At 60.6% G+C, this 11,490-nt stretch overlaps 1 protein-coding gene and 1 pseudogene across 1 annotated transcript in view; one reads left to right on the top strand and one right to left on the bottom strand.

Annotated features, from left to right (window-relative positions):
* Positions 1-3,157: 3,157 nt before the first annotated feature.
* LOC105305965 lies at positions 3,158-4,212 on the bottom strand (annotated as a pseudogene).
* A 13-nt stretch (positions 4,213-4,225) lies between these two features.
* The window catches only part of COL18A1 (collagen type XVIII alpha 1 chain), a 57,875-nt gene continuing 50,610 nt past the window's right edge, over positions 4,226-11,490 (top strand). The window contains exon 1 of the mRNA XM_023523755.1: positions 4,226-4,721. Coding sequence (XP_023379523.1) covers positions 4,241-4,721 — 481 coding nt within the window. The 5' untranslated portion in view covers positions 4,226-4,240. The remainder of the gene's footprint in view (positions 4,722-11,490) is intronic.

Here is an 11,490-nt window from a genome sequence, read left to right on the forward strand (position 1 = left end):
TGTGAGGGAAGAGAGGACACATTCTGATGGGGTCCCTGATGCCCTCGAAGGAGGGGACATTGATGGGGGTCCCTGATGCCCTCGAAGGAGGGGACGTTCCCGAGGCCCACAGCACCAGTGCTGGGCACATTTCCAGGCCCCACAGAATCTGAGGCCCCCAGGGAACCCCCAGCCGCTGCCTGTGGCTTCCAGTGTCTGGACTTGAGGCAGGGACTCGTGCGGCTTGTGCTGGGGCGGAGGTGGGCCGGGTGGGGGGCAGGTGTGAGGGCCGGCTTGCTGGTCCATGGTGGGGAGGCGTTTGCAGGTGGCCTCGGGGACCCCACCCTTCCTGTCTGTGGGCACCTTGGTCCAGTCAAGGTTTGGTCTGGAGTAAAGGGAGCCAGGCGTCTCCACTGAGTCTGAGGGACGCGGCCTTGGGGCAGGAGGGCAGGGAGCCTGGGGTGGGCGGCCACCTCAGCCTGGAGCCCTGGGGAGGGACGTCCCCAAAGGCCTCTTCTGGGCTTGGCCAAAGACCCCCCCCAGCCCCTGAGGCTCTGCCCCTGGGATGTCTGCTCCCCACTTCCACCAGGGGCGGGTCCCCCGGGTGAGACCCCTCCCCCACCCGGGGCTCCTCGCTTCTCGCCCTGGAGAAGCGTCCTGTGACTTGGGACCTGCTCAGGCCCCCTCCCGCCTGAAGCTCTCACTGCGCCACGTGTCAGGACCACCCCGTTTTCCCACCGGACTTCTGGAGTTATGCCAAGTGTGCTACTCAGCTCGCCCCGAGACCTGCCCCCTGCAGGGCACCCTGTTGCCCCCTTTCCTATAATGACTGGGAAAAGTCTAAATAGGTTCCAGAGAAAAACAAGGCTTGCACAGATGTTAACCTTCTTTGAAACGACCTCATAGTTCAGCCAAAGAAAATGACGACGGTGCGATTTCGTAAGGGGTCGCGGGCCGCACTGTTACGGTTGCGTTTCCTCTGACCCGTGACGTCACGGGAGAGTCGGGAGGAGACGCGCCAAGTCCGTTCAGATGTCGGGACAAAGTCTGGATGATGGGACAGAACATTTCGTTCAGTCTCTTAAAATTGAAAAGACATTTTCATAGGTACATTCTTAAAGACGGTCTAACACTAGGTGGTCGCTGGCCTGCCGCGCGCGTCGACGGGGCCGTCCCGGGCCCCCATGGGAGGCGGAGGCGTCTGAGCTGGGCTGGCACCGCCCGGGGAAGCCGGGGCCCGTGCAGGCCGGTCCCACGCCGACCCTTCTGCCCAGGCCCCCCTGGCCGTTGTCAGATTTGTCCTTACTGAGGCACTGCCTTCAGGAGCTGGTTTGGGGACCCGTGAGGAGCCACAGCAGGGTCCTTCCCGCGTCCTGGCTCCCTGCCCGTCTGCATGGCGGTTTCTTCCGCCCCTGTGCCCTCCCGGGTCCCCTGCCGTCTCCTGCAAACGGGCTCAGGAGGGAGCGGTACCGAGAAGCCTTTAGCTGGGGGACAGGTGCCAGGCGATGTCCTCAAACCTCTCTGGGACCCCAGCCCCACGGGCAAGCTCCCCCAAAACCCAGAGGGAGTGGCTTCATGGGGCAGGGTGGGGGTGACAGTGGTCCCTTTGTGGGAGGACTGGGGGTACAGCAGTATCTTCCCATCTGACCCCAGGCCCGGTTGACTGGAGAGAATCTGCTCCTTGGCTGGGCCGCCTGGGGCGCGGGGCCTTCCCGGCTCCCCGCTGCTGGGCACGTGCAAGCTGGGCGGTTCTGACAGCCTTAAACCCACAGGAGGAGAAACCCAGAGACTCGGTCCTCGTGTCCACCCCTCTTCCTCACCTGACTGCAAACGCAGGTGGCTTCGGGTGCGTCCCACGGGCCAGGCTGGCAGCTCGGGGGAAGATGGGGGGCTCTGCCTCATCCTGGCCAGGGGTCCTGGCAGGTGCGAGCTTGCACACTGGACAGGCAGAGGCCACCGAGGAGGTTCCCCCAGAGTGGGGGGCAGGTCTGGCTTGGAGCTGGGGCCCAGCTGTGAATGCACTTCCCTTCCATGCCCATGGCAGCCCCCCACCCCGCCCCTGGCCCGGGACGCTGCGGCAGGACTGGGGTGGCCAGGCCTCTCACCATGGACGTTGGGACGTCAGGAGGGTGGCCCGCGTGGGGCTGGGGCCCCTGGCTCTTCCTCTACAAAGCCGGGGTGATTTGGGTGATTTGTAGACAACGTCCCCTCTGAGAACGAATGTTTCAAAGGGAGTTCATCTGGAGTCCTGCCTTCAGCGCCCGCTCACTCGGTCACCTCTGCAGTGAAACGTCCCCCTAGGTGACACGGACTCGAGCAGGCATTTCCTGGGCCCCTCGGGAAACGCCGCTGGGAGCGGCGCCTTCCTCCTCCTGTGGGTCATGGCAGGGACGCAGCCACCCCCATCCGGGCCCCTGTCCAGCCCTGCGAGGGGGGGACAGCCCCTGTGAGCCAGGGTGGGTGTGGACAGGGCTGTGCCGACACCCCAGTAAAACCAGCCCCTCATGTGAACCAACGCTCGTTTTTATAGCTTTCTGCAGACCAGGTTTCTCGTGACTTTAATTAGGTAAGATGTCGGCTTTGTCGGACGCCGGCTGGGCTGAGGCTGTGGACGGGGCTGCGCAGGCAGCATGGGGACTGGCGGAGGGTCCCCCATGTGTGCAGCCCCCGGGGCCCGGCTCAGCAGGAGGCTCCGTCCCCTCCGAGGTTTGTGCTGCTGGTTCAAGGGCCCGAGGTCAGGAGGTGGGGGGTGCGCCACGCACTCTCACACAGTCACACAGAGTCACAGTCACACTGTCACACACAGGCAGAGGTGCACACACACACGCACACGCCCAGGTGGGGCTCCCCGGGGGCTGAGCGGGGCTGAGCGGGGGCGGGCACCCGTCTCTCGCCTCCTCTCCTCTGAGTGTTTTTTTTATTTATTTAATAGTCGTCTATTTTCTTAGCTGTGACCTAATAGTTACGTGATAAAAATACTCCGGAAGAGCCAGGCTGTGGCAGTGGACGGAAGCGTGGCAGAGCATCTCTGCATCCGGCACAGTCGGCAGGAAATCCGAAGTTAGGATGCCGGGCAGAGCGAATCGTCCTTAAAACGTCCGTTCCTTTCCTGTGAAAAGGTTCCCGAGTCTACCAAGAAAACGCGGAGGCGTGAGGCTGTCGTGAGTGACGTCCGCGTCTAGGCTGCTACGGTGCGGGTTGACCTCGGGCCGCGCACATCCTGCTTGCACGCTGCTGGGTTTCTTCCTTCTTTGAGTCAGGATCCGGGTCATTTTCCTCCTCTTCCTCGTCCGCGTGTCCCCTTCGTCATCGTAATCACATCTTCAGTAGCTTCTCCAGGGCAGTGTGACACTGATCTTGGGACTATACGTTCGTGTAAAAAGCGACCCCTTTCCGCAGCAAGGATGGCTTCAGCCACAGCATCCACACACCCTCTCTCGGCAACTTCAGGAGGGGCAAAAACATGGAAGCCGTTTCGGTCACAGTATGAACTGTCCCATGTCCCTTGCGTTTCTGCTGCTTTTTAACGAGTTTCCAAGCGACATCCTTCCCCTTCTCCCGATCTATCTGGCACGCTGTGCGACCCATAATTTCTGGTCCATCAAAAGAAAAGGGATCAGAATCATCTGGTTCTGACCTCATCCTGTAGGCCTTTGTCAAGACTTCATTCGTGAAATATTCATTGCGTTCGAAGTGAGATTCTAAGGCAAGACTCACAGGCCGACCGGCCTCTGAGAACGTCACCGTAGTATCTTTCGAGTGCTTCAGGGTGGGTCCGCCATGTTCCTGACCCGTCCCCGAGCGAGTCGGCGACCTCAGAGACAGTCCAGCGGGGTTCAGGGACTCCCTTGGGGTCTCTCCCTTCATCCCCTCCCCGTCGTCCATCTTGGCCTTTTCTGCCAGCGCCTCCGAAATCCCATCTTCCGCATCTGGTTCCCACTCACATTCTTCTGTGGGTTCGTAAATCGCGTTGATGATCTCGAATCACTTATCAGCTGAAGGCTGATAGAGGACAGCGAACTTTCGAGATCACGAACTTCCACAAAGAACTCGGATGCCCTGTGCACATGTCACTTGAAGGTTTCCAGAGCATTCACTTGTCTTTTAACTACCTCAGGCAGGTTGTCGGCATCTGCCATGTCGTAAGAATGCCAAATACCGGTGGCCAGCACCGGGAGCCGGCGGCCGGAGCTGCCCGGGCAGTGACTCAGGGCACCGATGTGAGGAGCAGGAGGCGGTGCCCCAAGCGGATGGCGCTGAAATGACCCCTCTTCTCTGTGTTCCTGCCAGTGTCCCCTTCCTCTGCCCCCGGCCACAGCGGATGGCCCTCCGCCTTGCCCAGCACCGGGCCCGCTGTAGGGCTGTGGGTCTGGTTTCCGGGGCGGCTCTCCCCCAGGAAACGGGGGGAGGGGGGCCCAGGGTTTGCACCGCCCGAGGCCCTGTCTGTGCCGGGCCTTCTGCTGGCTCTCAGCACAGCCGGTGCCGGGACCCAGTGACGCCGTGGTCAGCGTTTCCTGGCAGGACACGCGTTGTCCTCGTGGGCAGCAGGCGGCTCTGGCAGGATTGTCTCTGCGTCTGGACGAGCGCGGATGAGACGCCCGCTGTGGCAGGAGGAAGACGCGCTCTGGACGCTGACCCAGGGCCCCAGAGCGGCCGGGGCAGGGGCCGTGGCCTCGCCCTCACCCTGCTGAGGACACAGCTGCCGTACCTGCTCACAGACCTGCGGAGCGCCCGCGTCACCAGTGTGTGCTGGCGGATGCGGGGAGGCTGGCCCTTGCCCAGTGTGAGAGACCAGGGCCGGAAGGGCCAGGTGTTCACAGAAGACGGTTGCGCTTTGTGGGGGGGCAGGGGACATGCCAGGGGCGGGGCAGAGCGCAGAGCCAGGCAAGCCCAGACCCTCAGGACGCGGGATGGGGATCTCGTGCCAGTGCGCACACGCACAGGAGCAAAACGAGGACCAATGGGGAAGCGTCCGCCCTGACAACGGCACCTGCCACACGGCGGCCAGAGGGCCCCGGAATGCCGGGGCGAGGAGCGGGAAGGGGCCCTAAGAGGAGCCGCAGGTGCCGGCAGCGTGGGCAGCAGCATGGGCGAGGGCGTGGGCGTGGGCGAAGGGCCCTCCTGGGAGCGGGCAGGGAATGGGGGGCGGGGAGACGCGTGTCCTGGAGCCACGGTAGCGAATAAACGCGTGGCGAGTGCCTGAAACAGCCTGGATTTACCCTCGGAGCCTGGAGGTCGGAAACCGAGGGGTCTCCTCGGGCTGAGATCCCGGTGTCAGCGGGGGAGCCGGCCCCGGAGGTGGGGGGACCGTCTGTTTTCTTGCCTTTTCCAGCTTGTACGCCTAGGCGCCCACTTTCCTAGGCTCCTGGCCCCCTCCCCACCCACCCCCGCGTCTTCCCAGCCAGCAGGGACCAGTCCGGGCTTGGCTCTGACACCCCCCCTGCCCCCGCATTCTGGGACCCCTGTGAGTGCAGTGGGCCCAGGCGGATGATCCAGAACCATCTCTAAGGTCACCTGTACCTAACCCTCCCTCGCCAGGTAACAACCTGTTCAGGGCTGGGAGCAGGACGTCTGGGGGGTGGCATCATTCTGCCCAACGGCCCCCAAAGATTCATGTCCCTCCCATCGGTTAAGGCACCCACCCCACCCAGCAAGCCCACAGAGGACACCAAACACGCACTGTTTTCCAGGACCCCGGCGCAGTGGGGGCGGGGGGTCTGCTTCCCTGCGGGGGGCCACGGGCCGGGGACTTCGATGGGAGGGACGCCGCTCTCCCTGTCATTGAGATTCTGGGGTCTTCATCCTGTCAGCCCGGTGACCCAGCCAGACCAGACCCAGGAGGGCGGGGCCGGTGAATGGGCGGAGCATCGCGCGTCCCTGGGCGCCTGGTGAGGCCTGGGTGGCAGGAGGTTTAGCGCGTTCAGGGGCGGGGTTCCTGCCTGTCCGTGTGGCAGAGACGAGGTCGGGGGACCCCGGGGTTGCCACCGTTCACTTCCCAGGGCTTCGTGCGCTTTTGTACTGTAAAAAGTCCGACCAAGCGAAGGGCAGTGGCTTTGGGCTCGGATCTCGCGTCCAGCGCTGCGCCGGGAAGTCCCGGGCTGGGGCGCCCCCTGGCGGCCGGTCGCCGCAGGACCCAGTGCGCTCCGTCCTTTCGAGAAAACGGGACGATTTCTCCAGGACATAGTTTCTTAGCCGTGGGCGTCGGGAGGGAGACAGGTGAGAGACGCTGAGCTTGGCGCTGGGACCCAGGCCACGGCCCCGAGCTTGGCTCAGCTCAGGGAGGAACCGGCGGGCGGCGGAGCGCGAGAGGCTGGAGTCTGGGGAACGCGTCATGTTTCACTGCGATGCGGCGCCGGCAGGGACCCTCCCAGGACCGCGGGGGGCTGTGGCCTCGCCCCCTGCGTCCCCCACGCGGAAGGAAGGCGCGTCAGCGTCTCTGAGTAAAGACGGCAGAGTTAAAGCCCCTGGGGCGGATGCGAGCAAGGTGGCCATGCAGCAGGTGGCAGGTCGGAGAGGCTGGAGCAGCCTGTCTGCGGGATGCGGTTTCATAAGGAGAGGGAGAGGGAAATTGTCCCAGCCTGTCAGTGTGGAGCCTGGGCAGGGACAGGGCACGCTCTGCTTCCCAACCTCGGAGCAGGGCACCGCCCAGGGGGCAGAAGCCAGAGCAAGGTGAAGGGCGCATTGCACTGACTCCGTACGGGCAGCCAGGGGCCATGGTGAGGTCATGTTCTTGCTAGGCGAGTCGACAGTGATGGGAGGCCACCTCCCAGGAGAGGCCACCAGGCACCAGAACTTCGTCAGGGGCTGGGATGGACTGCGAGAGGCGGCTGCAACGTGGCCACGTCCAGCTCTCTGGCCAGGCCTTGCCACAGGCGGCCATCCCCAGTGTGGTGCCGCACAGGTTGTCCACTCAGCTCCACGTGGCCTCGCCTCACGCAGACGATCTCATGTCCAGCACACTCGACGCCCAGACAGGCCGTTTGCAGTCAGACAAGGGTGCCAGCGCTGCGGGGTCAGGTGCCAGCGCTGGTGGCCCTGCGCGCTCCGCTGCCGCCCTCCCCCTGCCTGGCCCCCTCGGCCCCTCGTGCTCCCAGCTGTCCCTGGCAGTCCCTGGGAGTCCTCGGACTGTGGTCGGTGTGGGGTTGGGGGCCCCACCTGCATCCCGGTCCACCTGCCCTCGTTGGCCGTGTGGCCCCGGCCAGGCCCAGTGGTCATGGTGTGCGGCCTGGGTGTGTTGGTGGATTCGGGGTGTCGGCACATGGGGGTGCTTGACCCGACACCCCAACCAGCCTGTGGCGTGGTTGTCACGGGTGGGGGGCCAGGTGGATCAGCGGCTCCACACCCCCTCCCCGTGGGAGCCTGGCCCGTGAGCCAGCCACCAGCCTCCATCAAAATCCAGTTAACGAGCCACCGACCACACCCTTAAACCCCGACAGGTCCACTGCCGGCCGTCTCGCCGTCCCCGTCTTCGCTGCTCGTGACCCTGCAGCCCCATCCTCGGGAGCTCAGCTCTGCACGGGCCTGAGTCCCGGGGGCCGGGACACCTGCCCTGCCCAGCCAGGGTCACGGGCGTGGGCGGTGCTGGGCCGCGTTGGGCTGTGGGGACGCTGATGTCCCCATTTCCTCCACGTCTGGAGAGTGAAGCAGCGATGTCACTGACCTGCAGCCCCAGGTGCCCAGGAGGCTCCGGCGAAAGCACTGGCCAGACGTTGATCCCTGCGTCAGGAGCTCTGTCTCCAGGAAGCACAAGCCCCGTCCTGTGGCCACCGTCACGGACAGGACACCGGGTTTTGCACCTGGTAAAGAATCTGCTGAGCAGGTCCCATGGGGACATCGGAACAGCACTGCTCCTGGAAAGGGGACCATCGTCCCCACTCGCTGGCAGGGCTGCCTGTCCCCTCCAGAGTGGCCGACGGGTGTCTGGCTCTTCCAAGGGGGAGGCCATGTCACTGCACAAGAATGTGGTGTCCCTCTGTGGGGACCTGCCTCCCGGGGGTGGCAGGGGACACGTTGCTACTTTGTATCTCCCCACGCCCCAGTCTGGGCAGTCACCCCCTGTGTCCCCTGCTGTCCTCGCCTGGCTTGTCTCCTTCGTGTCCGCGTCTTGGTGGCCCATCCTGCACTGTCGCTGGCTCAGGGCCCCGAACAGGGCTGGGCACGGGGGCGCTGACGGGAGGGGCTCGGCGTGTTTGTTGAAGGCAGGACGCCCCTGCGAGGTGAAGAAAGCGCACAGCCATGTGGCTCAGTGCGGGACCCGGTCCGCGCTGCCCGTACCCCCGGGGGACCAGCCACCTCCCGCCCTGAGCTCGCCGGCCGGTTGTGAGGACGGGCCTTGTGCGCGGCAAACACCCACAACATGTCAGCCCCCGGCACGCAGCAGGCACTGCAGCTCCGGGGTGCAGACTGCGAGCGGGGAGGAAAAGGGAGACCCCGTTTCCGGAAGGCCAGCGCTGAGCCGGCAAAACCGTTAGCAGCAAGGACGGCCCGCGTCCGCATCCTTAGCCTTTAAAAAAGTGGCAAATACTCCCTTAGAAAATGAATGAAATGCACGGAATTTACGCAGGAGCGGAGGCCTCGCGCTCGCCGAGTTCTAAGGATCTGCCGCGCTAGCGCCAGACGCGGGCCGGCGCGCTGCGGTCCCGGGGTTCGGACGCCGCCGGCCGCGCGTGGCCCCCGTCTCTCTGTCGAGACGTGACCCTCGCACCACGCAGTTCGCCACGGAGCCTGCGGTGCTGTGGTGTCGCCGCGTCCGAAGGCGCGTGCACGCATCGCCGCGGCCCGTTTAGAGCATTTCCGTCACTTCAGGAAAAACACTTAGGTAACCGCCCCGGCCCCCAGCAACCGCCACCCCGCTTTCTCCGGGTTCGCGTAGGTGGCACCGCGCAGAGGGTGACCGCTCGTGTCCGGCTCCCTGCACTGGGCGTGCTGTTTGGAAGGTTCGGCCGTCGTAGCCGGTGTCTGCCTTTCCTTTTCACGGCCGAGTCACGTGCCACCGGGAGGTCGGAGCACATTGTTTATTCCGCCGTTGACAGACGTGTGCACCGTTTCCACCTTTTGTAGTGTGAATGACGCTGCTGTGAAAATGCGTGTGCGCCTCTGCGTGGGTGCGTTTTCGTTTCCCGTGGGTGTACATCTAGAGCGGAATTGCTGGGACGTAGGGTGACTGTTGGGTAGTCTGAGGACCTGCCAGGCTGTTCTCCGCAGTGGCCGCCTCGTTCACGTCCTCTCCAGCAGTGTCTGCGTGTCCCTCCCCAACACTGCTGCCATCTGGCTTCTCGATTCTCGCTGTCCTCGTGGCTCTGAGGTGCATCTCACTGGCTTTGGTTTGCATTTACCTGGTGACTGAGGACATTTCGCCCTTTTCATGTGCTTGTTGGCCACGTGTATGTCTTCCTTGGAGAAATGTCTATTCAAGTCCTTTGCCCACTTTTTAATTGCATTGTGTGTCTTTTGTTGTTGGGTGGTGGGTGTTCTTTATATATCCTAGATACGAGTCCGTGTTCAGGTGTCTGATTTACCAATATTTTCCCCCAACTGTCCGTTGTCTTTACACTTTCAGGATGGTGTCCTTTGAAGCACAAGAGTTTTAAATTTTGATGAAATCCAATGTATTTATTTTTTCTTTTGTTGCTTAGGCATTTGGTGTCATATAAGAATCCTTTGCCAATCCAAGGTCACGAAGATTTATTCCTGTTTTCTTCTAAGAGTTTAATAGTGTCAGCGTTTACATTTGGGTCTCTGACCCATTTTGAGTTAATTTCCGTGTGTGGCGCGGGGTGAGTCCAGCTTCATTTTCTTGCTTGTGGCTGACCTGATGTCCCAGCACCATTTACTGAAACGCTGATGGTTTTGGCTCTCTTATCGGAGGTCTGTTGACCATAGATGAGTTTATTTCAGAACTCTCGATTCTGTTCCACTGACCTATGTGTCCGTCCTTGTCCTGGTGCCACAGTGTCTCAGTCACTGAACTTCACGGTGAGCTCTGAAATGGGAAAGTGTGAGTCCTTCAGCTTTGTTCTACCCCCAGCGTTGTCACCCAACACTATGAATAATTTTATGTCAACACATGAGGTAACAGAAATGGAATTGAGAGAGTCTCAGGAAAATACATATTACTGAAACTCCATAAAAAACAGACAGTTCAAATCGATCTCAACAAGTGAAGAAATTGATTTCACGGTCTGAACACTGAGTATAAAGCAAAGCTCAGCTTCACTGATTAATTCCTGCAAACACTTAAAGAAGAATTAAAGCCAGTTCATAACACTCTTCCAAGAAACACAAGGGGGCGAAACACTTCCCAACTCATTTTATGAGGCCGGTATTACCTGGGTATCAAAAACAGATGACAACATCTCAGACAGACAGACAGACAGACACACACACACACACACACACACACACACACACACACACACACTACAGATCCATACTTCTTAGGAACGTGGACACACATCCTTAAATACTAACAAACCAAATCCAGCAGCATAAGAAAACAGTCACACACCCTGACAAAGTGGGCTTTATCCCAGGAATGCAAGGCTAGCCTAATGTCTGAAAATCAGCGTAACTCATATCAATAGAATAAAAAGTAAAAATCATGTGATCATCTCAATAGACACAGAAAGGGCATTTGGCGAAATTCAAGACTCTTTCACGATAAAAACATTCAACAAAAATCGAAGGGAGCTTCCTCGACATGATAAAGGCACCTGGGAAAAGCCCACCGCTGACGTGAGTCCTACTGGAGAAAGGCCAGCACCCGCCCACCCCCATCAGCGGCCAGACCAGGACGGCCCTGCTCACCACTCCCGTTCAGCATCGTGCTGTTCACAGATGAGGCCTTACACAGATCTTTATCCTTAAGAAATCCACTAAAAAGACATTAAAACTAATAAGTAAATTCAGTAAGGTTGCAGGATGCAAGATCAACATAAAAAGAAAATTGTATTTCTGTACAATTGCAAATGAACAATCCCAAAATGAAATTTAAAAGATTCCATTTACAGAAGCATCAAAAAGAATAAAATACTTAGGAATAAGTTTAACCAAAGAAGTGCAGAACTTAAACTCCAAAAAACGAAAAAGCAATTTAGAGGGACACTGAGGAAGATCTTTAGAAATGTGAACACTCCCTCCTCGGATGGGAACAGGCCTGGTGGCTAAGGCCGCATCGTCCCCGCCCCGCACGGTTTCACAGGAACCGGCAGACGGGATCCGTGTGGCCTCTCAGGCCGCCCTGAGTAGCCAGACCATCTTGAAGAAGAAGAGACAGTAGGGGGACCCTCGGTTCTCAAAGGGGTTTTTAGAGTCCGTAACACTTTCTGCCCAGTCCCCTGGATCCTAAAATCCGAGTCTGGGGGAGCACTTAGACTTTTGGTTTTGCGCGTGAACATGTCACATCGCCAGGAGCCACTGGTGCGGCGCTGGCCCCTCGGGGTTCGCTGGGAGACGGACTCGGCTCTCCCAGCCCCTCTGCGGTCCTGCCAGGGGGTCTGCCACCCCAGGGCT

The sequence above is a fragment of the Pteropus vampyrus genome, unplaced genomic scaffold (genome assembly GCF_000151845.1).
Source record: "Pteropus vampyrus isolate Shadow unplaced genomic scaffold, Pvam_2.0 Scaffold406, whole genome shotgun sequence".
NCBI lineage: Eukaryota > Metazoa > Chordata > Mammalia > Chiroptera > Pteropodidae > Pteropus > Pteropus vampyrus.